Genomic DNA, 27,222 nt, shown 5'->3' with positions numbered 1-27,222 from the left:
AGTGTGGGTGGGAAAGGCACACACCGAAAGGCAACTCCTAGGCTTAGTTTGACAAATGGGCAGGACCACAAATGTCAGGCTCCAGATAGAAGGGAGCCCACACACTACTGCCTAGCCCCAGAAGGAGGCTTCTCGTGCCCAGCTCCTGTGTCTAACTTCAGGCTCCAGTCACAGGGCGAGAGGCCATATTTCAGAAAGAAATGGGAACCTGGTCCAAATCTGCCATGAAATGGGCTAAAAATAACTGGGTGTTTTGGAGGGAGGAGGCTCAAATTCTTTCAAAGGTCATTCTGGGCGAACCTTTCATAGCAACAACCATCTTACATCTGAAACAGAAAGAGGAACAAGTGTTTTCTATAGAAGTTTATTCCCAAAACAGAGCGCGGCTTCCCGGAACAGTTTACACAGACAGGAAAGAGGGCCACTGTGCTGAAGGGGGACCCCAGAGACGGTGTCTACAGAACCTAGGACATAGCGAGGACACTCCTCCGCAGACAGGCCACCCAGCCTTGAAGGGCAGAGGTCAGGTCAGCCTGGTAAGGAGAGCTAGGGACCTGGCTGGCAGGATTTGGCACAGGCAGTGAAGTGGGATTTTTGAATCTCAGAAACCGCCCCCCAAGTGTACACATGGGGCGGCGGCATTTGCACAGAACCCCAGTCCTGAGTCTCCTTCAGGGTGTGCTGTTAAACAGAAGACTCAGCTGACCTTTGACCTGGGAAAGGTCGGGGTTAGAAGCCCCCCTCAAGATGGCCAGGTCCAGGGGCATCGCAGGTGGGTCTTCCAAGCCCCTCTCCCACTTCCCCTACCTTTCACTTGTAAACAAATGGGGGGGCATTCCCAACTGTAAACAAAGTGTCTAAGTTCAGTGTTTTCAGTTGTAGACAGCAAATAAAAACCAACAATTTAAAAAAATAATCTTGGCCTGTAAACAAAGTAACAAAAATTTAAAGTCCCCAGTCATGGGCATTCAGACAAATAACAAAGAGTTTTATGAACAGGATCCTAACAGTCATTCTTCCCTCTGTAAGGGACTAACCCGTAGGCAGTCACTGCTCTTCCTGTGCCCGGAGGATCCTGTCAGCAGTGGGAGGCTGGGGCACCTACATTCTGGGTCTTGGATCCCCTTGTTCCTGCTCCCGTCGCCCGCCCCACTTCACCCCTCAGGGGGGCAGGGGAAGAAGCAGGGACAAAGGGGTGGCCCCTCCACCCACCCCTGGTAGGAATGTCTGATTAGAGGCCGGCGTCCCTCCCCAAGGGAGAAAGGGAAGCCTTGATCTGTAAACACGACTCTGCTGCTCCCCCGGCACCCGCAGCAGCAGCAGCCCTAGGTCTTAAGGCGGTAGGTGGCAGGGACTCCAGGTAATATACACCCACATCCACGGGGTGGTGGCACAAACGAGCCCCGGAGGGGGTGGGAGGACCCCTGATTCTAAGACCAAGCCCCAAACACAAGAGTTTGGCCTATGGGGCCTTGGAGAAAATGCAAAGGTCAAATCTGCACTCTGGGCCCCAACAATGTTCAGATCAGTGTGGGGATGAGGCGGGAGAAAGTGTCCCACCTGTCCACTCCACCCGTAAGATGGAAAGAAGAGCAGATGGTTTCTAAGGACCCACATGAGGCCAGCTGCATCTCTCTCCCATCCCCTCCCCGTTCCAGCCCAGTCTCAGAGCCCTGGGAGACAGAAAAGCTGAAAAATAACATAAGCATATCTCTCTGGTTCCAAAGGTACAAAAGTATAAAAGTCCTCCCTTCAGCCCCCACCCTGCACCTGTCACACGCATGCCCACAGATGCGCATGGGACCTTCATACTGCACCACACTGGGTCGAGGGGAGGGCTTGAAGGCTGCCTTGGATCAGTCCTGACGTTTCTTCCATCAGCCCAAATCCTCCGCTGTCCTTGGTGGCTCCTCATCTGCGGGTCGGCCCCTCAGGAGTGACCTTCACTTCTGGGAACTCTGTCGAGTTGAATGTAGAAACGGAAGGCCAGGGCTAAGAGGAGCGTTCCCTCTCAGTCCTCAGCCCCTGCATGCCCACGCCAGGATTCTGAGCCCTCCAGATGCCCATGTGGACCTCCACTCCCAAGCCTCATCAGCAAGTGGCTGCCTAGGTCTCTCAGTGTTTAGCAAGCCACCTTCTATGCAGACACTACACGAAGCGTCGGTAAGCCAGATAAGGTCACAGATCTCCACATTTCAAGGAGTTTGTTTCTATAAACTAATTCTACAGACGAAGAGCTGCTGTGTAGCTTGTACTGTGCCAGGGTCGGAGATGAGGGATGGAATGCAAACCCAAACTCTTGTGACTCTAAAGCCTGGGTCCCTACTCAGTCCTGGCCCTTCTGCAGAGCCCAAGGCTAGACTGCGGGGGACCCACGTGGGTTGTCTGTTTCTCACCCTTCCCTTTCAGCATCCCTCTAGAACTCCGGGCCCCCAAGCCCTGCTTCCACCCCCCTCCCTGTCCTCTCAACATTGGGCCCTGCTAGTCCTCTTGGTCCCCTGCCCCATCCCCAGAGACCCTCTTCCCTCAGGTCATCTCTCTCCCAGGACAGACAACTCTCCTATTGGCTGGTAAGACCTGGCAACTCCCCGGCCGGGCCCTGCTCACTCTGGGTCTGGCAGCGCTTTTCTCTGCTCCCCCTTCCTTCTTGGATTCCTGTGTATCCAGCCACTTGTGCTAGCTCTGAAAATCACCCCCGTGGATGCTCTGTAGGCACTTGAGTTGTACTGTGCCTAACTCCACGGTGCCCACAGGGGGGAGCAGTTTCATGCTGATGGAATACAGCACGGAGTGAATGACTTCCTCTAAAGTGACTCCTCAGTCTGGCATAACATGCTAGTGTTCCATATGACCTCTTAGGCCGGGCCTTCGGAACAAAGATTCCTCTCATTGCCTCATGCAAATGCCGGGCGGGATATTTCGTACTTTGATGCCTTGACCCCTGCCTACGCCCTCCACTAGTGCCAGCCTTTGGGGGCACTTTTGGGATGTGTAGGGTTGGGAAGCTGGCCCTAACCATACAGCCAGCAAGTTCCAGCTAGTTCTGTTCCCATGTCATGCTAGAACTGTTCCTAACACGTGGTCCCCCTGGCTGTGCTGAACCTTGGGGTAACCCATATCTGTGGGCCAACTCCCAATTCATTCTGCAGTGGAACTCAGGGGTGGGCACACGGGGAAGCTGCTCCAAGCTGACGAGAGTGTGAACAGGTGTCTGGGCCCCCGCTTACTCTGAATCTGGGGACAACTCCGAGATGCTGTGGGATGTGGCTGAGCGAGGTGTGGAAGGCCCAAGTGCAGAGGCTGTGGCCGAAGGCGTGGCAGTGGTGTGAGGGCCCGAGGGCGTGCTTGAGGACTGCACAGAAGACAGGGCTGAGGAGTTGAAAGAGGCAAGGATAGAGGAGAGAATGTCCAGTTGCTCTGTGGAGGGGCCATGGTTAGGGCCACTGGCCGGGTCCTCCCTGGCTCTGAGAAGCTGTGGGGCTGGTCCAAGGGCCTCTCGTGAGGGATGCCGACTAGGCACCTGGTCCAGCCGCTCCCGAGAGTTCGAGATCCTAGATAGAGAGTCCAGGGGCCGAGATGGTAAGAGGGGGTCCCTTGAGAGTTGCCGCTGTGGAGACGGGGCCAAAGGTGGGTGATGTGGGTCAAGGTCCCGGTTGCGGCGGGGTGGGGGCAGTGTGCTCAACCATTCTCGGGGCGCCCCTAAGTCCAATGCATCCCGTGACCCAAAGCGTCCAGCCATAGTGCCAGGGTAGTCCCGGGGTGGCTGCCTCCGTGGTAGGGTGCTGCCCCGGTCTCTGGGCTCCAGGCGGACTGGTGTAGCATCCAGGTGTTCCTGGGAGCCTGGCCGGCTCAGGGGATGCAAAACAGGGGCAGGAACCGGAACTTCCTCTAGTCTCTCCCGGCTCAGCTGTCGCCTCAGGAGCAAGTCCAGCTGTTCTCGAGAAGAGTAGCGGCTGGCTGGCTGTGAAAGGCTACCTGTGCCCCCACCTGCATAGATGCGACCATAGGAGGCAGCCGGAACAGCACGGTGGCCCAAGGTAGCTGCACGGCACCAGGATAGCTCAGGAGTGCCTCGAGTCTGGGACACCAGTGGGTACTGCAGCCTGTTCTTCAGGATGCCTGTGGAGGAATTGGGGACAGGTGTATGACAAAGAGCAGGCAGGGATCTAACCAAGGAAGTGCCAGTTCCTGGGATCTTGTACAGAACTAAAGTCAGAGGCAACCAGAGTCCTAGACAGACAGAGTAGGAGGTAGTAATCTTGTGAGTCAAGCTAGGGCAGTCATGGGGCAGGGGCAGGGGCAGGGCAGACTCCCGAGAAGTCAGACTCGGGATAACTCTAAGTCATGGAAATGTGGGCCTGGGTCAGAAGGGCAGGAATTCCCTGGGTTGGGGCAGGATCGGTCTCCAGTGCTCCCGTGATGCAAGACCAAGGACAGAAACCTCTGTGCTGGTGCAGGGACAACCTTGGGGACTGCTACAGCCAGTGTAGAGACCAAGAGCTTCCAGACCAGAGCAGGAGCTCTGGGCTCTGAGGCTCAGCAGCCCCTGTGGGTTTGCACCATGAGTGGGAATGGAGACATGGAAGGAAGATGGCTTCTGAGGATCCAGGAGTACAAGGCAGGATCTGGAGGGGCGGGGACTCCATGGATCAGGCAGTCTCTGGGGACCAGGAAGCAGGGTGGAGGAGCAGGAGCCTGTCAGACTGGAGCAAGGTGACCTCCCCATTTGGGATCAGGAAGCTGAATTCCCAGAGTCTGGGCCTAAGCAGCCTTTAGGACTCCTCCAGCCAGGGCGAAGGACCAGGAAAGGTCATACCTTTCCTCTGCCGCTGGGCCCGGCCCATTGAGGTCTCATCCCCACTGGTCAAGGCCAGATCTGGCTGGTTGTTGTTGGCTGCGTCTTTGTCGGTGTGTACTCCCAGGCGCCTTTCAGAGCCCCACGCCTGCAGAGCACACGGTGCCGCCTCGCACTCTCCCAGGGCTGGCCAGTAGGTCAGGAGGTCATTGCCGTCCATATCTGTGAAGCCAGAGCAGGTTACAGGAGCTCTGGCTCGACTCCAGGGTCTCCTAACACTGTGATCAGACTCAGTGACCCCTGCACCTGAGGATGCTTCAAGCCCTGGCTGTCCTCACTGAGGACGGGAAAGGGAGAAAGCTGGCGAGATGGCTGGGCAAGGAGGCAAAGCACTTGGCCACCAGGCCGGTTAGCCTGTGTTCGATTCCCAGGACCACGTGGTAGAGAGAACTGACTCCCACGAGCTGTCCTGTGACCTCCACATACACACCGACGCACACACACACACACACACACACACACACACACACACACACACACAAAATGAAAATATTTTCCCTTCTCAGATTGGTGGAGCCACTGAAGGAGTGTCTACTGCTGAGCCTTTATCCTTAGCTAGAAGCAGATGGATGAGACGGAAGTTTGATGGCTGAGGTTAGGAAGACCAAGACAGACCCCAACTCACAGGGATGCTAGGCAGCTGAAGGGACAGCAAGTGACTCTGTAACATCTCTGACCTCATGACCATAGCCCAGGTTGTTCCTGGGTCCCCAAGCACTCCTAGAAATCTGGATGGGAGTGGTACATAGGGTCCCAGTGAGTCAGGCTCAGGAATCCTGAGGGCGTGGTAAGGTCCCTACATTACATCCTGGTGAAACGTGGGAGTCCCTTGATCACCCATGGAATCAGCAAGTTCCTCTCACCTTTGGGGTGGGCGAGGAGCCTCTCACTCTGGGCTGCCCTGCGGAGTGGGCGTTGGAAACGCCCTCTCGTCCGGCCATTGTCCTCACTTTCTGAAGACGGGATGGATAGACTCCTCTCCTCCTCCAAAGACAGATCACTGTCAGAGTCAGAGTCTGCACCTGAGGGTCAGGAGAAAGGTGAAGTGGCAGGGACTTGAGGATGAGGAAAGGTCCGGAGTTAAGGGTCTGGATGTGGGCGGGCAAGACAGCAGGGGATTAAGGTGGGCCCTGGAGGGGGCTTGAGCGAGGGGTAGAAACAGAAGGGCTCGAATTAGTCAGGGCTGAGCTAGATCAGAAGTAGGTTTGGACAACCAGGGATGGGTAGGTGCCTTCCGAGGCAGTGACCTGAGAGGAGCTTGTCCCACCCAGTTAGGCACTGCCCCCAGTTTAGGGTAGAAGGCAGATCATCAAGATACCCTCTGCCCCCCTCCTCCCTGACCCAGGGCTCCAACTCCACCAGCATCTCGATGGAACATAGCCACATCCAGGTCAGTGGGGCCAGCATGAGCCTGGAGGCTGTGCTCGGTGTGGTCAGCAGCTGAGCCGTGTCGAACCAGAACGTTGTCCCTGGAAATGCAGAATCCCCCATCAGAGAAGAATGGGACCAGGTGCTTTGGAAGCTGGGGAGTCTTTGAGTGCATGGCCTGGTGCATGTGGACTGGCTGAGGGTGCCTTTGCATGGCCTGAAGCATGTGGACTGGCTGAGGGTGCCTCTGGGTATTTGTTAGAAGACATTTGGGCAGGGCGGCAGCAGAGTTCCAGGTAGCCACCCTCCCTAAGACCTGCTAAGGTCAACGCTGGTGAAGTGGGACTAGACTAGGCCATTGTGGTCACTCACCTGAGGTAGCTGTGGCCCCGCTGGCTGTCCTGGTCCTGGGCCCTGCCGGAGCGGGCACTGCTCACTGAGGAGACAGTGGAGGCACCGAGAGTGATGCGGATAAGGCCACTCTCCTCAAAGAGGGCCGTGTTGTTGTAGGCTCCAGACCCCTGAGGGAGGCGGTTGGACAAGGGTGTGAGCTTCTTTTGAAGGAGCCTCGGACCCAGGCATCCTGGGACTCCCAACCCCACCTTCAGCCCCGGCATTCTCTCACCGTCCCGGGTGCTGGCCTTGTCTCCTCAGGAGCTGCCTTCTTGCCTAGACAGGCTGGTGTCCAGGCAGCCCGAGCATCGGCGTTCAGGACACAGAAGAGCAGCAGTATGGCCAGGCCCTGTGGGTCAGTAAGGGTCAGGGAAGGTCACTGAGAGGTCAGAAGACATAAGCTCAGAACACAGCCAACAGGGCATCAGTCGGGGCCAATAAAAGTCTCTGTGGGTCATCAAAGAAGGGAGGCTGGGTGTCTGTCACAGGTCAGTGTGAGTCACTGAGGAGTCCGAGGGAGGGGGTACGAGAGAGAGAGAGAGAGAGAGAGAGAGAGAGAGAGAGAGAGAGAGAGTGTCAGGGACAGGCTCAGGACTAATGAGAAGACCGGATGGCCGGAGGGGCTGGAGTCAGCGCTGGTGTGGTCAGCAAGGGGTCAGAAGCTGCAGCGTTGGTGAAGGGTAGCCCCGGATCAGCGCCCAGCCTGATCTCAGGGACTAGTTTGGTGTCAGCTCTAGGCCTGGGGTCAGCAACCAAGGTCAGGGTCTGGTTTCGGATCAACGTAGTCACAGTCATCCAGTCAGTGCGCTCCGGGCCTGGTGACAGTGCCACCCCAGGGCCAGGCTGCTGAAGCCCTGTCCAGGTCTGGGGAGGGAGAGGGGCACCCGAGGTACCTGGAGGCCACAGAGTCCCGCATGGAGGTAGTGAAAGGCCAGCACGCTGTGGTTGACAGCCAGGAGACCAAAGAGCCAGGAGGCACTGACCAGCAGGAGGAGCAGAAAGGAGCCACGCAGGGTCCTGCTGTAAGGACATGGGGGACACGGGGACACACGGGGTCAAGCAGGGCTTATGTAGGGGACATCAAGAAAACACCTCACACAGCAACGTGGAAGTCTCAGGAGGACACTAAGGAAGATGGGCGGTCACACCAAGAACAGGGAGAGCATTCAGGGAGCCATGAGGGACCATGGGAAAGACAATGGAGTCAGGGAGCCATGAGGGACCATGGGAAAGACAATGGAGTCAGGGAGCCATGAGGGACAACAGAAGATAGGAGGACACGTAAAGGGGCAACGTGAATCGTTCAGGTCGTGGAAGAACCCTGGGAGACCCAGGGGATTGGGAGACAACAGAGCGAAAGCACATGTGAGGCCGGAATATGACGAAAGTACCAGGGAGGGAGCACAGGCCAAGGCGCTAGTGACTTCCCTTCATGCAGAATCCGGAGCCCAGCCTCCACCAGACCCCACCCGGGAGGAGTCGGCCATCTTGAGGACCCCTACTTCCCTCAACTAGCCAACTCACAGCACAGAGGTCTTCTTGGCCTCCCTCTGCCCTGTGGAGCAGGATGTGCGGGCAGCGAGGAGAAACATGGTCCCATTCATCTACACCCACAGTCAGGTGGAGCAGGGAGAGAGAGACAGACAGTAAGAAGCAGAAAGAGAACAAGTCCGCAAGCCCAAGCATGGAGAGAAAATGAGAGGGGAGGGGAGGGGAGGGGAGGGGAGGCGGAAGGGAGGGGAAGGGAGAGGAAGGGAGGGGAGGGGAGAGGGGAGGGGAGGGGAGGGGGGAAAGGGAGGGGAAGGGAGAGGGGGAAAGGGAGGGGAGGGGGGAAAGGGAGGGGAGGGGAGAGGGGGAAAGGGAGGGGAGAGGAGAGGGGGAAGGGAGGGGAGGGGAAGGGAGGGGAGGGGAAGGGAGGGGAGGGGAGGGGAAGGGAGGGGAGAGGAAGGGAGGGGAGGGAAGGGGAGGGGAGAACATGACTCAGAAGGAGACAGAAGAGCTGAAAAATCACACAGGAGTCAGATGGAGAGAGATGTCAAGTGGGGTCATGACAGCGACACAGAGACATGGGGACAGAGGCAGGAGGGATGGCCAAGGCTTTGACCCAGCTGACCCCCACTCCCATGCCGGCTGACCCCCCACTTCTGGCTGACCCCCACTCCCATGCCGGCTGACCCCCGACTCCCATGCCGGCTGACCCCCCACTCCCATGCCGGCTGACCCCCCACTTCCGGCTGACCCCCCACTTCCGGCTGACCCCCGACTCCCATGCCGGCTGGCCCCCCACTTCCGGCTGACCCCCACTCCCATGCCGGCTGACCCCCCACTTCCGGCTGACCCCCACTTCCATGCCGGCTGAGTGGGCGTTCACTGTGACAGACACGAGACGGAAGCAGTCCAGGATGCCTGTGCGCCACCACCTGCCACCTGGTCCAAGTCCCCCCTCCTTCCAGAGAATGGAGCACACGGGTGGCCCCGCGAGCCAGACACTCACCACAATGACAAGGATGATAGGGCCAGCGAAACTCCAGATGAGAGGTTCATGGATGGAGATCCAGCAGAAGTCGGGGTTCCCATAGCCCTCCGGGTCCAGCCCAACCGCAAGGCCTTTGGAGAGGGGAGAGGTTGAACTAAAGAGGTGTATTCTAAATTCTGACTCCCTCGCATGGGAAGGAAATGGGATAAAGGCACACAGGGTCCTCCCTGAGTAGGTGACGTGGGGCGTGAGGTTGAGGGATCACGATCGGGTTGGGGGACACAGCCCGAGGTCAGACCACATGATGGGCAGAGGTTGGGGCTCACAGGCCTGAGTGGGTAAGACCTCACCCAGCAGCACAGCAGGGCCGCCCCAGCCCAGGGCGTGGTAGAAGCGCATGGCACCACGATCCACATTCCGAGGCTCGACCTGCATTCGGTAGAGGTGGAGGCCCTGCACCAGGAGCCAGGCAAAGGTGCTGAGGAAGAAGTAGTGCAGGAGGATGGCGACTGCAGTGCACAGCAACTGAGGCAGGGCCGGGAGACGGGGTCAGGATCTCCTGCCCATGCCACCTGGGACCCCGCCCAGACACCCGCTCTCCACTGATGTCCCTGACAACAGCGCTCCATTCCAGTCAGCATCCTGCCCCCAACCACGACCTCACTGGGCATCCCTGATCTTAGATCCTGAGCTTTGGCCCGAGGCTTTCCAGGGAAAGGTGGAGTCACTGGGACACAGTTCCCCTGGCCCTGGCCCTGCACCTGGTTGTGGGTCCTGTGGATTCCCAGCAAGAAGAGGAGCTCTGCCACTCCCAGGGCAGCTGCCACGTTGGCGTGGATCCCGCGCACATTGGACTTGAGGCTGCGCATGCTCAGCAGGACAGCCGCCGTCAGTACCAGAGCAGCCACAGACACTGCCAGGACCACGTGAGTGAACACCGCCAGCAACTCTAGGTCTCCCTCTAGCCGCTGTGGAGTTAAGGGTGGTCACTGGGATGCCGGGTGGAGAGCGTCCCTGCCCTTTCGACTTCCCACTTCTTTGGGCCACTGAACACAAGTCTACCTCACGGGGAGAGGCATCCATAAGGACTCCAAACGTGCCTGTCCGGCTACAGCGACACCGTGCGTGGGATCCATTCCTGTGTACCAGCTCGCAGTCCCTTGCCGTCCACATACCATGCTGGTCTGCCCTGTATCCAGAGGGGAGTTAGATCTACCCTTCCATCCAGGATGTGTTCCATTGCAGGCAGAGATGTGTGAGATGGGGGGGGGCGGGGAGAGGAGAGGGTGCCTGGAGTTGGGGATAGCATTCCTCATGGGCCAATTGCACAGTGGCATAGATAGGGGCCTCGGGGACAGGCTGGGACACCTCCCAGAGGTGAAAGGGGACACAAGGTTTCCAGAGTGGGGTGGGTCCTCACGGGCCAGGTGGATCCCACTGCACACAGATGGCCTTGCTCCGATTCGCTGTCTGTAGTAGGCGGAACTCAAGGTTGATTGGGGACACCAGAACGCCCCTTAGGAAGCTGCGTCCGTGGAAAACAGCCACGCTGACCACCGGGGAGTTCATAACAGGGTTCTGGGGGAGCCTGAGGAAACAGCCATCTGATCTTGGACACTGTTGATCAAAGTCTGACTGCCCACCCCCTCCCCGTCTTCAGACCACTTGCCACGGCTGACCAGGGTCTGGGATACCTCCAGAGCACAAGTTATTTCTAAGAACACTGTCCAGCCTCTGCTGGGCTGCCAGGGGCTTCAGACTCACTGTCTAGACAGGGCTCTGAGGACTGAACAGCTCTGGCCTGGCCTGTCAGCCTCAAACCCTCCCGTCTCCCATTTCTATCCGACTTCCCCAACCAACCTGGCTGTGCCTTTCTTTATCAGTCAGTTGGCCTATCTATACCTGGGTCGTGTACCCTTCTTGTGCGTGTGTGACGGTCCCCATACATGTCTCTGTCTGTCACCCTGCACCCCTGCCACTCTTTATAACCAAACAAACTTCACAGGGAACCCAGTTGAGGCTGGCTCCCCAGAGCTGTGCGCAGGATCACCATCTGCCCACGGAGGAAAGGAGTGCTGTGTTGGGGAGAAACCCACACAGAGCTCAGGGTGGAGGGGACTAGGAGCGGCTCTGTGCCTGGTACCTGGCGCCCCGGCGCTCAGCCTGGAACTGGGCGGGGAGAAGCCCTCCCAAGGTGCGGTACACGAGGAGAATGACAATGGACAGGCCAGGCTCCGGCTCCGGCTCCGGCTCCAGGGGTGTTGGTGGGGAGACCACACTTGAGGCTGTGCTGTTTTCTGTGTTGCTGCCTGTGGGCAGAACTGCCAAGGGAAAGGAAGGAGCCAGGGTGACTTCTGACCATGCGCACCCACAGACCTAGCTCTGAACCCAAGCTGGCATCAGGCACAGAGCCCTTCTACACAGATCCAGAACCTGGGGGGTGGAGGGTGCAGGGCCATGAAGGGACATGGGCAAGGGAGCAAAGCTGGAAAGGTAAGAAGATGGCAACGAATGCATGGAGGTGGCGCTCGGAAGGTCTCACAGGAGCCAATCAGTGAAAGGTGACATGATGATATTGGTGATGGAGATAAGGAGACACAGCCTGGCTCAGAGGTCACCAGAAGGGCTCCTACCTTCAGATGGGGATGGCTGTGGGGACTGGGAAGGCAACAGCACGTGTGTATGAGGATCCCAGGCATCCTGGCCCCGGAAGAGGTTGCTGTGGTAACGGGGGTAACGGCGGGCTCCCGGAGCTGAACTAGGATGCTCCATGCGGTCAATGCTGAGCACTGCCCAAGAAAAAGAGGGGCGACATCTGTCAAGGGCCTTCTTCCCGTGCCAAGGGTTACATTCCCACCCATGCCCATGTTACACCTGAGCGTCACAAGCTGTATTTCCTTGGTATGAGTGCAGGGCATGGCCCTACAAAGCACCAGGGGCTGGAGTAGTATTGTGGCCCAGCAGCAGCAGCAGCCCCAGGGCTCCCCTGCCCTTCTCCTCTCCCATCCACCACTCACTGATATTGGGTGTGACTAGTCCGACCGGATTTAGGTATGTCAGTTCCATATTCCTTGCAAGTGTGGCTGCATATTCCTCCAGGTGCCGCACTAGCCCTGCACTTCCTGGGGAGCCCCCGGGGGCCCGCTGTCCCAGGGCTGCCCACAAGTCTCCTGTCTCTGGAGCAAGCAGCGCAGAGCCGGCCCACAGCAGATTCTAGACGGATGGAGATGGAGTTGGACTCACCCAGGTGGTGAGGATGTACATAGGGATGGGGCAGGCATGAGGGGGTCTAGCCAGGTATTAGTGGGGGCCCGGGAAGCAAGAGGGCAAGACTGAAGTGGACAGGGCAGAGTGAGGTTGTAGGACCTTCACTTTTCCAGAGGTCAGCAGGGGTATAAGCTGGGGATCCGGGGCTAGAGGGGAGGAACCATGGAGCTGGGGGTCAGGGCCATGGAATGGGGGACATAGAACACAGCCCACCTCATTGAAGTGGGCATCTTGTGTGGCCGTCAGCCCGAAGCCCTGCTGATGGCTTTCAAAAGCCAGCAGGTAGGCCAGCAGGCGGGCAGTGACTCGGACATCTTGGCTAAAGTAGTGGTCAGTCTGGCCGGTGACCTCCCGCAGCCTCTGGGCCAGCTTCTTGGCCTCCACGGTATCCAGTGTTGTCTTGTTCAGCTCTAGGCCATCCAACTGCCAGGACAAGGATGGCAGTGGTTGTTCTGTGATCCTGTAGGCCTTTCTCAAAGCCTTACAGGGAGAAAGGCTTGGACAGATGAAAGGGTAACTAGGAAATGCCCAAGAGGTCAAGGGCTGAGGTGCGTATTGGGCCCATCAGAGGCCCGAAGGTCTTGGGGGCAGGGCACTATCTGGGCAGAGTCTCACCAGCAGACTGAGCTCTCGAAAGGCAGGTGAGGTACAGTTGAAGAGGTCAGGCTCCAACCAACCCTGGTCCTCGTCACACATCCGCACCGCAGCACCTGGGGGCAGGCAATCCCTGGTCAGGCCTGGAGCCTGGGTCCTTTTGCTGTTAGGTGGCCACAGCACCCTCTTCTATCCCATAAGGAGCCTTGAGGTAGGGGCCAGAGTGAGAAGCATCTATGGCTAGGTGCCTAGATGCTGCAGCCAAAGCCCAGGTGGGTTCCCATAGCTTGTTGGTCAATTCTCCCGAGGATTCTGAGAACCATTCTTACCACTAACCACATAAAGAAAAGTAAAAGGAGGTGCTGTAGATAGAGACACACACACACACACACACACACACACACACACACACACACACACACACACGCACACACACCACACACTCTCTCATACAGACTCACTCACTCATTCACACAAATGGGCTTTGACAAGCTTACATACAGGTCAAAATTCAACAATGCTCATTAGCTGCACACACAGATGTATGAACAAGCAACACACACACACACACACACACACACACACACACACACACACACACACACACGCTGCTCTCTTGTATACTCACAAGCATGCTGACACAGACAAGATCTTCCAGAAGTACCCCATCACCCAAGTGATGTGAGAGTAGGGTTCTCGTACAAGTTTTAACTACCTCAATGGTGACTTTATCATCATTGTCTTCCCTTGTCTATGCAGTTGGGATAGAAGTTGAATAAGTTGTGTCCACCAGCAAGAGACCCTAACTTAAATCCAGAGCCCCATCCCCTCAAGACAGACTCACAGACACATGCACAGGCACAGAAGGACACGCACATGAGCATGCATACACAGACAATCTCTGTCCAGCCACTGCAGAGGCCTCAGGCAGCAGGGGGGTCCTGGGAGGCCCTCAGAAAGCAAGGAGAAGCTGGTGGGTGACTCTGACCAACAGGGAAACCCTACAAGGACCTTAGGAAGTAGGAAAGAGTATGCAAGGTCTTAGGACGTGGGAAAATATCTGAAGGATCCCCAGGTGATGGGGAGGGATCCTTGAGGACCCTGGGCACCAGAGAAGGTCCCTAGGGTCCTCAGATCACAGGAGGGGGTCTCCAGGAGGTTAGGAGTAGGTTTTAGAGAGCTCAGGCAGCAGGGAGGGACTCCGCAAGGACCTTAAGCGGCAGGAGGGGGGTCTGCAAAAGCTCTGGCAGTGGGAGGGGGGCAGCGCACCTGAGCAAACACGTACCCCTTACCTGTACCCCGCAATCCTGCCCAGAAGCCAAGAGAAACAGATGGAGGCTTAATGAGAGTATAGGAAGAGAACCAGAGCCCCTAAGAAGTTTAAGGGGCCCGCGTGGATTTCCACCCTACTCCCATCTCTTCACAGAGATAAGACCACCCAACTCGGTGAAAGAGGCGGCTGTAACGATCAGAAAACAGACCTGCCCCACCCTCAGCAACAACGCTACCCACCACACACTCACCCAAGGCCCCCCGGGGACAGGGTACTGTGGCCAAAACACCAAACTTCGTCTGGGGCCACCACACACCAGATCTCAGGGACTTGGGGCAGGCATCGTAGAGTACTAGGGAGAAAAGAGTGTTGAGCCGGGTGGCCAGGTCTAAGGCAAGTGACACCATACTTACTGCTGTTCTCCCACTCCTACGCCCAGGCCCAGAGCCTCCCACTCCCTGCTGGCTTCTAAAGAGCTGGCCTGTTAGAGTCTGGGACAAGTCAGCCAAGTACACACAGTAAATGTAGGGCTCCCGGTACAACTGGCCTCCCTCAGGAATGGCTTCCCAGGGCCCTCCACCTCCCGAAGCCAGGAGTGCCACTGGCTCCTCAGCATGCTGAAGCCCGTCCTCCTGGATAGATGGGGGTGGACAGGACTTGCTTACCTCGGCAGCCACTGGCCGTCACCTCTGCGAAGGGGCTGTCACAGCTGTTACACTGGCGGCCAAGGGCTCCTGGGCGGCAGGGGCACTGCCCGCTGTGGGGTGCACATGAGCGCGAGGTGGAGCCCACAGGGTAGCAGTCACAGGGGAGGCATGAGTCACTGCCCCTCGGTCGATAGTGGAACTCCTGTTTAGGGACGGGTCAGGGGCCTGAGGTCAGAGGTTAGGCTTAAGGGAAGGATCTTAGGTGAAAGCTTGGGGGGTAAGTAGAATCAAGGGCAGAAGTTAAAAAAAAAAGAAAGAAATTTCAAAAGAGATCATAGACTAGAAAAACTTGCCTTCGATGAAGACAAGGAAGGGTTTAGAGGTCAAGGGTGAGAGGAGGCAACTAGAGTGTCGGACACAGATTCAGAGGTTAGGGCGCCAGTCAGGTGACAGAGGTCAGCAAGTTGGACAAAAATCACAGGTAGTGTCCAAGGGAAGACTGAAAGGTCAAGGGTCAGGGCAAACCTTGCAGTGGCACCGCCCGCTGGTCTTGTTGCAGTTGGGGTCAAAGCCCTTGTGGACGTTACAGTTGCAGGGACCACAGGTTGGGCTTCCCCACCAGCCCCGAGGGCACTGCTGGTCCATCCTGCAATGAGAGGAGATAATGTGCGCCCACGACATTTCAGTGACCTGCTTGTCCCCACAAGTCCCCCCGCTTGTCATTCTAGTCCCCGCCTCTCACCTGTGCTCACAGTGCTGACCAAAATAGCCACTTGCACAGTCACAGGTATAGCCGTGGGGGGCTCCTCGGAGGTGCCGGCATGATCCCTGGTTTTGACAGGGGTTCAGGAGGCAGGCATCCACACACCCTGGACCGTAGTAACCTGCAGTTTGGGTCAGGAAGCTCAGAACACTGGTCAAGGAGCATGGAAAGAAGCAGGATCCTAGCCCTCTCGGTTCCTCCAGAGCCTTCTCCATGGCCCCTGGCTCCTTCCCCAACTCCCTCAACACCCACCTGGCCAACAGGTGCAGGAAAAGGTCTGCCAGAGGTCTTTGCAGTCAGCATGGGGTGGACAGGGCCCGGATGCACAGGCGTTGCTCACAACACAGCCTGGCTCCACATTCACTCTGTGGCTGGGAGGTGGCAGGGCTGAGGACCCAAAGGGTGTAAAGCCAACCCATATCCCCTGTAGACACAGACAGCAAAGGGGGAGGCTCGTGTCAAAGCATGTCCTGCGGAACCAGCCACCCAGTCTGATGTCCCGTGACATGCAGTCTCCCTCTTTTCCTTCCACAAAACTCAAGGCCTCCCAAACATCCGCATCCAGCCCCCTGTAAGGTTTCCTAGCTGTGCTGTTTCTGACATGTATTCCAGAAGATCCTTGATTATCTAAGCTAGATCTTACTTCCGCCGGAGGAAGGTTTGGTTCGTCTCTGATCTCTGGGTCGTCTAGCTCCCCTCCCATGCCCACGTGCACTTAAATGCTACTTTTCAGGTCCCTAGTGACCCCATATCATATGCTCATGCTGACTCTCACCTGGATACAGCCAACCAGACCCTGTGGACCCTCCTCCTGACTTCGGGGGGGCAGGCCTCCTACATGGAGTTGCTTTACTCTCAGGGTCTGCAGCTCACCCCCCACAGCCATGGTGTCCTAGAAGAAGGGGACAGTCAGCACGAGAGAAGGGGTAAACCCCTGTCATGTCCCAGAGTCAGAATGGCTCTCTTCTAGCCCTGTATGACCATGCTTTGTCCCCTGGATCAGAAGAATGGTTTGGAAATGAGTCGCTCCTAAGTATGGAGAACTTGCTGTGGTATGGGTGATATATAAGAGAAAAGCTTCAGTTACGAGCTGAGCTCAGGGCTGTCTGCTCTTCTAGAGGATCTGGGTTTGATTCCCAGCATCCACATGAAAGCTTACAACAAGGGCTCTGATACTCTCCCGGGGCCTCCCTGGGCACCAGATATACATATGGTATACACGCATACACAGAGGCAAATACTCATACACATCAAAAAAATAAAAAATAAAGAGTTAGGCTCAGGCAGGCCCCTCCCTCCTGGACCCAGAGCCAACCTTGAAATTCCATGATCTTATTTTTTGAGCATTTGTATGAGTATATGGTGTGCTTATGTGTATACACATGTTCATATATGTATAGGTGCATGATGTGTATAGAAGCATGTGTATGTTGGACATGCAGAGGCCCGAAGTTGACACCTGATGTCTTCCTTGATCACTCCCACTTTGTTAATTCAGCTTGCAAAACCCGAGCTCATCAATGCTGGCTGGTCTAGCAGGCCAGCTTGCTCAGGGGATCCGCCTCTGCCTCCTGAGTGCTGGGGTTACAGGCAGCTGCTGTGCCTGCCAGTGGGTTCTGGGGATTGGAACGTGAGTCCCTACAGTTGTGGAAGCGGGGGCTTTATCCTTTGAGCCATCTGCCCATCCCTGGAATGCCAGGATTTTGACTTGGTAGGTAGAAATGAGGGAAGCCAACAGAAGGGGATTTCAGGAGTCAGGCAAAGCCAAAGTCCTGACTATCGAGGTACCACAAGAGCAAGCCAGAAATCAAGGTAGCCTACCTGATACAAGAGGGGCTGCCTAACAGACCAACCCGGCTGGTGGAGTCGGACCAAAGCAAAGGGCTAGGAGAATATCACATTTGGTAGTTGGGGGAGTGGGAAGGAGCTGGACAGAGGTGGGCTTAAATAAGTCTGCTTGGAAAGCTGAGAACAGACTGCCCTGGGGTCAGAGGTCAGACCTGGAAGAGGTTGAAGTCCAGTGAAACCAAAAAGATATGATGGCCCCTTCGGCCACCTGGCTCCTCCTGCAACTCCAGCCGAAGATCATGCCACCGGCCATCACTGACAGTCATCTGGTCCAACAGGAGGTGGGCAGCATGGCCTGAGGCCCTGCTCAGTGTCACAGACAGCAGCCCCCGATCTAGCTGTGAGCAAAAATGCATAGCCCCAGGGTTAGATTGGGATGAGGCTGGGTGGTGAGTTCAGAGGGTTCTGTGGTCAGGAATATGCGTTCCGAACAGTAGAGACAAAGCTATACCACATGCATAGTGCACTGTTCGGGGGTATTGTATTATTGATACAGGTAGTGAAAGACTGGAAGAACAGACATACCTGGCAGAGGAGCACGCTATGTGGCCCAAGCTGCACTTGCATCAAAACCCCTCTGGTTGCCCGTGTTCGAAATGCTAGTCCCAGGTACCATGGCACAGACACAGTCACGTCATTTCCAAAGTCCCAACTCAGTGAGCCATTGCCGTAGAAATGGTAGGGATGGGCCATTGCTGAGGACATAAGAGAAGTAGGGTTACCCATCCTACCCCAAGAACAGGCCTTACTTACTCTGTATGGTCCTCCTGCCCCACGATGCCCACTCACTGAGGCGACAGTCTTTGCCACCAAAGCCCACAGGACAGTCACAGCTGAAGCCACCCCAGCGCTCTGAGCAGGTGCCACTGTTCTTGCAGGGACCCGAGGCACAAAAGTGCAACTTGGCCTGACAGCCTGGAGAGAAAGGGACAAGGAAGGCATGAGAAGCCTGGGAGAGGAACTCGAGTGCTGGGCATTGATGGCAGAGCCCAGAGGGGCCGAAGTGCTCATGATTTCATCCTCGTGTTCTAAGGAAGTCGGCAAGTGAGAGCATGGCCTTAGGCTGGACGATAGTATGGATCTTGCCATGTAATACTGGATTGGGGTCAGATGTGGAGCCATCCCATGCAACCATCCACCTCCTCCTCATGATGGCGACAGGGACATGAATGGGGACAAGCAGCTTTGGGGCCTACCTGCCATAGTGCCGTTGTTTGCAACAAAGGCTGCCATGTCCATTCGGCGGCCATCAATGTGCAAGTCTCGCATGCAGCCAATGAAGTCCTTGTGGGACACGGGGAAGTTCTCGGGAAGGTTGGGGACACCCCCCAAGAGCAGAGGGCCAGTCAGGTCCAGGGACCTGGGGGTCAGGAGCCAGGGTCATTGGTGGGTCTGGAGCCTGAGTAGGGTTGCTCCTGGGGGCCACAGGAAGTAGGGGATAGAACTAAGGGAAGGGTAATTGGGTGAAGAAGACAAGGCTGGGCTGGGAAAAGAGTTAAGACTGAAATTGTGAGGATGCAAAGAAGAGGTCATGATGGGCGGGTGGTCTGGAGAAAGTGGGGGACTTTGATTTGAAGACAATGAGGAGGAGTGAGGCATTTGGGTGGCTGGGGTGGGGGATGGAGAAGAGGGGTTGAGGGGTGAGATCAGCACTCAAGGGTCTCGGGGGCTCTTTATGAGATAATGGACTAGAGGCAATGTGTGTCATTAGAGACTTAAGCTATGTAGAGGACAGAATGCCTAGAGACTTCTTCTGAAGACTGTGTGGAAGCCAGAAGCCAGGGGCAGAATACAGGCTTGGGGGCTAGACGGGGCAGGCTTTCAGTGTCTTTGGTCTGTGGTTTGGGAAAAGAACAAGGAGTCTGGCAGCCTATGTGGAGGGTCGAGGTGGGCTCTGGCGGGCAGGGGCCATGAGGGTGGGGCGGGGCCATTGGCAGGCGGGGCCATGAGGATGGGGGGGGCCTCACTTCTTGGAGCTCGTTTGCACACCCGCAGCTGCACATGAGTAGTTGCCAATCTCAGCACCAAACTGCAGAGCCACCGCCACATTGCAGTCATCCACACTCAACACAGCCACCTTGTCCTTCGAGGGGCCCTGAGCACCCCCTAGGGCATCTGTCCGGGGCTAAAGACCAGGCACACCAATCAACAATGCCCCTACGGTAATTCCTGAGGAGAACGCAGAATCCTGACTCCCCCACACAGCCCACCCATGCCAGAGGTGGCGCCCACCTTGTTGTAGTATCTCAGATGCACTGTATGCCACTGTCCATCACTCAGGCCCCCTGGAACTGTGGGGCTAACCACTGTATTGGATTCACCTGTGGGGAATATGGGTGCAGAACGATGTCTGGAGGTCCCGAGTGGCACCATCCCAACCCATTTACATAGATACAGATACTCTTAGGGTCATGCTGGATAACTGGATCACCATATCCCCTGGTGACCACACTGGCTGGACTACAGTGTCCTTGAGCACATAGGAGAAACTCAGACTTCTGGGAGAGATGGACCTTCCCTGAGGGAGTGGCCACAGCGTCTGGTCCTCACTGTTGTCTGCTTGGCACTGAATTGAGTGCTCAGATGCTCAGTGAAGGACACCTGAGGGGACTCATGCATCGACTCTGCCAGCCATCCCAGGAACACATGCACCCCACTCACTGTCACAAAAATCCACGGGAGCACCCACCCGTGGAATACGTAAGCCGCACTTGGCCAGCCACAAGCTCTAGAGCCAAAAAGTCATGCTTCTCATTCAGACGCCCGTTGTAGAAGAGTAGCCCGCTGGGCTGCACTGTTGCAAACCTGGGTGAAGTGGAATGGGGACCATTAGGAGCAGACATCTCACACCCTCCATTAGAGAACCAGCTCAAAAGCTGAGCCAAAAGAAGAGCGTGGGAGATGCCAGTGCATCCCAGCAGGGATCAGGGGAGAGGGTGGTGCCCGGTGAGGACCTCGGGACTGGGCAGTCAGCAATCTGGGTCAGGGTCACACAGGTAGAGACAGTGGAGAGACGTGCAGTGACACGGGGCGGGCACCTACGAGAGGGACAGCGTGAGGTGGAAGCGCTGCCGCAGGCCACGGAACATGACGAACGAACTGGGAGGGAAGGAGCGTGCGGCCACCTCACAGCGCGGGCCCTCGAAAGCGCCGCCCGCGGGGCACTGGCAGCGAAAGCCGCCATTGGGCGCGTTGGTGCAGGTGCCCCCGTTGCGGCAGACGCCAGGCACGCAGCGTCCAGCTTCGGTGTCCAGCTCGCAGTCTTCCCCTGCAGGGCAGGGCCGGGTAAGAGAACGACGCCCCGCCCACGCCCCGCCCACGCCCTCCGGAGGCCGGCGCCTCAAGGCCGAGTCCCTCGGCCTCTGAATGGTTGAGCTGCCTGTGGGCACGCCCTCAAATGGTCTATCCCCCTCGCGGACACGCCCACAGTCCCGTCGCCCCGCCCCTGCCCCGCCCCCTTGCTTAGGGCGTCTGTGTCTCCACCAGCTTTAGACTTTCCGCAGGCTGGGCTCAGCCGCGCCTCTAACTCGACCAAGTTGCCTCAAAAAGGATGCCCGGTGCTCACTCGCACTCCGCAGTCCCGCCGCTAAGCTTCGCCAGGGCTTCATCCAGCGCGGCACGCGACTTACCGGTGAAGCGCGGGCGGCACACACAGGTGTAGCCTCCCTCGCGCCGCGCACATGCGCCGCCATTGCGACACGGGTTGGAGTAGCAGAGGTCGAGCTCAGTCTCGCAGAAGTCTCCGGTGAAGCCAGGGGGGCAGCGGCAGCGCAGACCGGCGATGGGTTGGATGGGTCGGAAGAGCGTGGAGGCCGAAGCCAGGAAGGGCGCGGAGGAGTCGAAGCGGAGCACTGACACGCATTTCATGTAGTTCTCGCAGGGCTCGCGCAAGCACACGTTGTCATCAAAGGGCAGCACGTCGAGCAGCGAGCGGGCAGCCAAGGCGGCGCGGCGCACGTACAGTTGCTCCTGCAGCTCCTCGGAGCTGAACCAGGGCCCCGCAGCGCCTGCGCCAGCCCCACGAGGTGCCAGCGCCGAGAAGCTCACGTTGAGCACGGTGCCCCCCACGTCCGTGTCGTTCTGGATGTTGAAGATGAAAACGTCCTCGGTAGGTGTCGCGAGCACTGCAGCCACGCCTTCGAGAAAATGGCCCAGCAGCGGTGACAGGAAGCGCTCTTGCCACATGTTCTCCAGGCGCACTGTCAAGCTGTTGGCCAGCAGCTCCTCCGTGATGATGACCACCCGCAGCACACACTGTGCTGTAACACTGTGCAGGCCATCTGCAGGCAGGGGCAGGGACAGTGATTAGTTTCGGTTCAGTAGCTGCCTCTCCTTGGAATACAAGAGGTCTGGGGCCTTTGAGTCAATAGACTGACCCCTAACAAGGCTCTAGAGAGTTTGGGACTAGTAATCACCATCTCTCCAGCATCAGCTAGTGACTAGCTGCTACTTCTACTCCAGCATCCGCAACATGAGGAGGAGCTTGAGTCAGTCATTTACCCAGCTTAGGTCTGGCCCCTTAGCACCAGGGAGCTCCACCAGCCCTGTCTCAATAATTACTCATGAGTCAGTACTCTAGGAACATACAAGAAGTTCCCTAAGTGCTCAGTAATCATACTCCCAGTCACTGTGATCAATAGACTACCCCCACTAAGGATAGAAGGAGAAGCCAGGACCGCTGGCCATCCATCCCTAACTTCCCATCTTCCTCCATTGCAGCAGAAACAGCAGGACACCCCCTGCAAGAAACAATTGGGGGGCAGGTGTGCCTTTAATCTCAGCACTTGGGAGGCAGAGGCAGACAGATCTCTGTGAGTTTGAAGCCAACCTGATCTACACAGTGAGTTCAAGCCAGAGCTACATAGTGAGGCCCTGTCTCAGAAAACAAAAAAAAAAAAACAAAACAAAAAATCCCAACACTTGGGAGGCAGAGGCAAGCAGATGTCGGGTTCAAGGCCAGCCTGGTTTACAGAGTGAGTTCCAGGACAGCCAGGGCTACATAGAGAAACCCTGTCTGGAAAAACAAACAAAAACAAAACGAACAAAAAAGAGAGAAAGAAAGAACGAAAGAAGGGGGTTCCAGGGCAAGGCTATCTCTTGCCAGTCAACTGCTCTCCCAAGGCACTAGATGAGGTCCTGGACCAGCGAACACTGAATGCAGTTCTCTAGAACTCTGACTCAGCAAGCTCCAGGAATACCATGGACCTTAATGTATACCCACACTGCATCCTCCTCAGCCGCTTTAGTTAGCAAACTGCCTAACACTCTAGGTCTGGGTTCTGTGAGTTCAGTGTCCATCCTGAGATGACAGTAGGGTGCTACTCTGCTTTGTTCATCTCAGATCAAGCCTGTGTTGGGTGGTCCATAAAGACTTGCTGTTGAGAGAACTGAAAGTCAGTGAAGATCTCGCCTCCTCTGTCAGAGCCAGGAGTCCCAGCTCCAGGGCTGAGACCGAAAAGACTCTCTAAACCTCTGGCACTTCTAGAAGGTGGGATTTCAAGGGTCTTTTCCACCTGATCTTGTCTATGAGGGAAGGGTTTATGAAAGCCACTGGATCTCTGGACATTTCCAAAAGGAAAGGTCCTTGGCCTGCGCTTCGGATAGCAGCATGGGCCCATTCCCTGCCTGGGGCTGTCAAAGTTAGTGCTCTCCCTGACCACTGAATTGAGGGCAGACTAGACCCAAAGTCACCTTTATCTAAACATGGCCATGAAATGAACGAACTTTCTGGCTTTTCCTAGAAACACGAGAGCATCACAAAGAACCTCTGCTCCTTCCTTCTTTAAGGAGAGAGGAGCAACCCCTATATGAACAGCTATTTATGGTTCTTAGAAGCCCTAGAATCTTTAGGATTCTGCAGACTGTCCAAGAACATAATCTGAGGTCTATGGGAGATCTTACTGGGTACAGGAATCCACCACTTTAGAGATTCTGGTTTGAACCCTGACAAGATCACTAGGTCACTTGCCTCCCCCGCACCCCTCACCTGTTACAGTTACCAGCATGGAGGCCACTAGTGGGCGGTTGTTGTCCAACTTTCTGCTGAGTCGAAGCTCCCCACTGGTCTGGTTGACCACTAGAAGCTGCAGCTCATTGCCCCTCTCAAAGGAGTAAAAGAGGTGGTCAGAGACATCCGGGTCATAAGCTGGGATACGCCCAATGATGCCTGAGGGGAAAGTGTCAGAACGGTTGGATACATAGTTGTTGAAGAGGATCTGGAAGTTGTTGAGCACAGGACTGTTGTCATTCTGGTCAACTAGGCGCACATGTACAGTGGCCCGGCTGACCAGAGGAGCAGAGGTGGCCTGCACCACAATCACATATTCCTGGCGAGCCTCATAATCCAAGTCTATGAGTGCTGTCAGCTCTCCAGAGAAGATGTCCATTTGGAACAGCTCAGGGATGTTCCCTTCCACAATCTGGTACATTATGTGGGCATTGGGGCCTTCATCAGGGTCCACTGCGGTGATCTGAGCCACCACGGAACCTACAATGCTGTTCTCCTTCACCCTCACTTCGAACTCCTCAGCTGGGAAGACAGGTGCATTGTCATTCACATCTTGTACGGTCACCTGGATACTGACTGGAGTCCGAAGTGGGGGCACACCACGGTCCACTGCATAGGCAGTCAGCTCATACACGGGCACTGCTTCCCGGTCCAGCCGCCTCACGGTCCTGACAATGCCAGAGGTGGGCTCAATGGTAAAATCCCCATCCCCATCTTCCCCATTCTGGAAAGTATACTGAACCCGGCCATTGGCATGAGCATCCCGGTCAGTGGCTGAGATCTGCAGAACACTAGTGAAAGGTGGAGCATCCTCAGAGACCAAGCCTGTATAGTGGGAGGCCACAAACTGTGGGGCATTGTCATTTACATCATTGACCATTACCTCCACATACGTGGTGTCTGCTTTCTGTGGGATACCATTGTCCCGGGCAGTGATGGCCAGTGTATACGTCACTTGGTCCTCATAATCAAGTGGAGCTTGTAGTGTAATGGCCCCTGAGTCTGCATCTATTCGGAACTGGGGCAGGTTGTCTTCCAGAAGATAAGTGATACGAGCATTTTCACCCACATCGTCATCAGAAGCACTGATGACCACCACAGTGCTACCCACTGGCCGATCTTCGTTCATGCTCACTGAGTAATGAGCACTCTGAAAGACAGGCCTGTGTGTATTGGCATCTGTGATGTTGATGTGCACATAGCAGTGATCATGAAGGGCACGGTCAGACGCAGTAAGCACCAGCTTGAAGTAGCGTTCCTGCTTGTAATCCAGTGGCAGCGCCAGTGTCACCAAGCCCACGCCACCTTGGGTGCTGATAGCAAAGCGGTTCCGGGTGTTGCCACCTGTGATTTGGTAGCTGATGGCACTGTTGGCATCTCGGTCTACTGCAGTCACACTGACCACACTGGTGCCCACGGCTGCATCTTCATTGAGCCGAAGGTGGTACTCTTTCATGGTGAATTCAGGCCGATTGTCATTGACATCCAACACAGTTACAGTGACACTGGCTGATGCAGAGAGTGGGGGTGAGCCGTGGTCTCGTGCCTCCACACCGAAGAAGTAGTGTTCCACAGACTCCCGGTCCAGGGGACCACTCACAGAGACCCAGCCAGTGGCACTGTTTATGACAAAAGGTGTGTCTGGTGCTACACCAGTTAAAGAATACTCCAGCCTGGAGTTCTCCCCGTGATCTGCATCCACTGCCTGGATGTGAATGACTGAGTGACCCAGGGGTGCATTTTCCAGGACAGAGACCTGAAAGGGTGTGCTCACAAAGATAGGAGTGTGGTCATTGATGTCTACCACCTGGATGCTTGCCAGGCCTGTGTTGTTGGACAGAGGTGGCCTGCCTGCATCTTGTGCCCGGATTCGCAAAGCATACTCTCTCTCTGCCTCAAAGTCCAGAGGTGCCACTACCTGGATCTCACCTGTGAGGCTGTCGATGGCAAAATGGCCACGGCTGTTGCCGCTGATGATGTTATAGTGCACCAAACCATTGGCGTCCTTGTCCTGGTCTGTGGCCGTGACACGTAGCACCACTGTGTGAGGACGCACATCTTCACGCACCTGTGCCACATAGCGCTTCTCGCTGAACTGGGGCGCGTTATCATTCTCATCCAGCACAGTTATGTGCACTCGAACGGTGGCTGAACGTGGCCCAGGCTCCTGGCCCTGGTCACTAGCTTCTACCACCAGCTCGTAGCTTTCCATGTGTTCCCGGTCCACGCGGCCACTGGTGCTGATAAGGCCCGAACGTGGATCAATCTCAAAAGCGGCAGCCGCCTCCGAGCGTGCAGCTGGCGACCCTACAAAGCGGTAGCGCAGGTTGGCATTAGGTGGCGCATCGCCGTCTGTGGCACGCAGCTGCAGGATGGGGTAACCTTCTTCCACATTCTCACGAAGTGTTTCCCGATACTGGGCTTGCTCAAACACTGGCGCGTGATCGTTGCGGTCTGCTACTGTCACAGCCACCATGGTGGTGGCTGAGAGGCGCGGTGAGCCGTGGTCCTGTGCGGTCACTCGAAGGTAGTGGCGTTCCATACTCTCACGGTCCAGAGCGGCCGCCGTGCGGATGAGGCCACTCTGAGGATCAATACTGAAAAGCTCCAGCGAGCGGCTGTTCATGAGCGCCGCCAGCGAGTAGACGAGGCGCCCGGCCTCCCCGGGGTCCGGGTCCTGCGCTACCACGCGCAGCACCGCTGTGCCCGCTGCCTGGTTTTCAGGTACCAGTGTCTGGTAGTTGTATTGAGGAAACTGCGGGTGTCGGTTTGCAGCACGACGGGGACGACCCTGGCTCTTTGAGAGTATTTGCTTGGCTTCAGGACCAGTTTGGAACCCTGGAGGGCGCGGCCCAGGGCGCTGAAAGAGGAAACCGCGGCGGAAAAGACCGCGGGAGCGCATGCGCTCGGGAGCCGGTTCGGGAGCTGTCCGAGGCTCGCGGGGTGCTGAAGCCGGTGTCGGAGCTGTCCTCGCAGCACGTGGTGCTGAATTCTCCCTTTGGTCAGATCCCAAAGAGCCAGGGAGGCAGTCCCGCCGAAGCGGCTCTCTCTCCGTTCGAAAAGTCGCGGATCTCTCACCCTGACCCTTGCGTCGTGGCGCCCACAGTTTCCCACAGCAGCGAGAGGTTTCCACTCTCTTGCGGACGCCTCTCCTAGCATTACGCTGGAAGGACACTGGCCTGGAGCCATCAGGCTGAGCCAGAAGGTCCGAAGGTTGGGGAGAGATGTTCCCCAGAACCGGATCCCCTGGGGACAGAGCCTCGAGCGGCAGACCACCTCTTCGTAAAGGTCCTGTCCGCCCACAAGAGGAGATCTCTGGGTGCCAACATAACAGATAGCCTGGACCCTGAGCAGCCTCTTGCTCCCGACTACCCAACGCCTGGACCACCAGCTCCGCGTTTGGTTGCTCAGGAGTCCCTCGACCGTTCCGGGCGCTTTGCCTACCGATTCGGAGCCTCATGAAGACAGGCTCCCTGACTCCCAGGCCAGACTCTCCATCCTCCCAGACGCCGGGAGGCTCGGGACAAAGAGCTACGGCTCCACTGCCGATCTGCGCTCTTGGCCCAGCAGCAGTAGCTACCCCTGGGTCCCAGCCCTGGTCCCCGCCGCCCCCCAGCTCCTCCCGGCTAAAAGGGAACAAAGAGAGGAGAAGGAGCAGTAGTATCGGGGTCGACGGTCCCCGGAGACCCCACCATAGAGGCCGCCTCGCCATCACCCCCCGCCTCCCGGCA

The 27,222-nt window shown here is 56.8% G+C and overlaps 1 protein-coding gene across 6 annotated transcripts; it reads right to left on the bottom strand.

Moving 5' to 3' along the window:
- Positions 1–348: 348 nt before the first annotated feature.
- Positions 349–27,222, bottom strand: Celsr3 (cadherin EGF LAG seven-pass G-type receptor 3). Of its 6 annotated transcripts, none has more exons than XM_042281690.2 (36): positions 23,471–27,222; positions 21,114–21,764; positions 20,527–20,752; positions 20,174–20,289; positions 19,717–19,805; positions 19,452–19,609; positions 18,681–18,844; positions 18,274–18,399; positions 18,010–18,179; positions 17,637–17,822; positions 16,412–16,528; positions 15,889–16,060; positions 15,616–15,757; positions 15,399–15,519; positions 14,892–15,075; positions 14,477–14,578; positions 14,246–14,260; positions 12,975–13,069; positions 12,573–12,782; positions 12,110–12,305; positions 11,726–11,881; positions 11,236–11,413; positions 10,513–10,680; positions 10,155–10,281; positions 9,854–10,060; positions 9,443–9,617; positions 9,111–9,223; positions 8,141–8,220; positions 7,510–7,636; positions 6,849–6,965; positions 6,596–6,744; positions 6,215–6,324; positions 5,719–5,877; positions 4,817–5,017; positions 3,228–4,119; positions 349–1,958 (listed from the first exon to the last, which is right to left on the bottom strand). In XM_042281690.2, exons 1-36 carry the CDS (start codon positions 27,201–27,203, stop codon positions 1,931–1,933), a joined length of 9,960 nt encoding a protein of 3,319 aa, XP_042137624.2. In that variant the 5' UTR covers positions 27,204–27,222; the 3' UTR covers positions 349–1,930. The 6 variants fall into 6 exon arrangements, 4 of the variants coding, with proteins under 4 accessions (XP_042137624.2, XP_042137625.2, XP_042137626.2 ...); XM_042281691.2 differs by having other exon boundaries at positions 7,510–7,633; XR_013052943.1 differs by lacking the exon at positions 8,141–8,220.

Source organism: Peromyscus maniculatus, chromosome 7, assembly GCF_049852395.1.
Source record: "Peromyscus maniculatus bairdii isolate BWxNUB_F1_BW_parent chromosome 7, HU_Pman_BW_mat_3.1, whole genome shotgun sequence".
NCBI lineage: Eukaryota > Metazoa > Chordata > Mammalia > Rodentia > Cricetidae > Peromyscus > Peromyscus maniculatus.
Note: the sequence above shows the minus strand (reverse complement) of the source record. Positions and strands in the feature narration are given on the sequence as shown.

Bases quoted from the DNA above. Each gene is read 5' to 3' on its own strand.
- Celsr3 (XM_042281690.2), bottom strand. From the start codon at position 27,203: ATGGCGAGGCGGCCTCTATGGTGGGGTCTCCGGGGACCGTCGACCCCG. The intron at 15,758-15,888 runs GTGGGTGTTGAG...CCCAAACTGCAG, and splicing joins TTCCTGCACCTGTTGGCCAG to GTTACTACGGTCCAGGGTGT. The intron at 10,681-11,235 runs GTACCAGGCACA...CTGTTTCCTCAG, and splicing joins GCTGAGCGCCGGGGCGCCAG to GCTCCCCCAGAACCCTGTTA.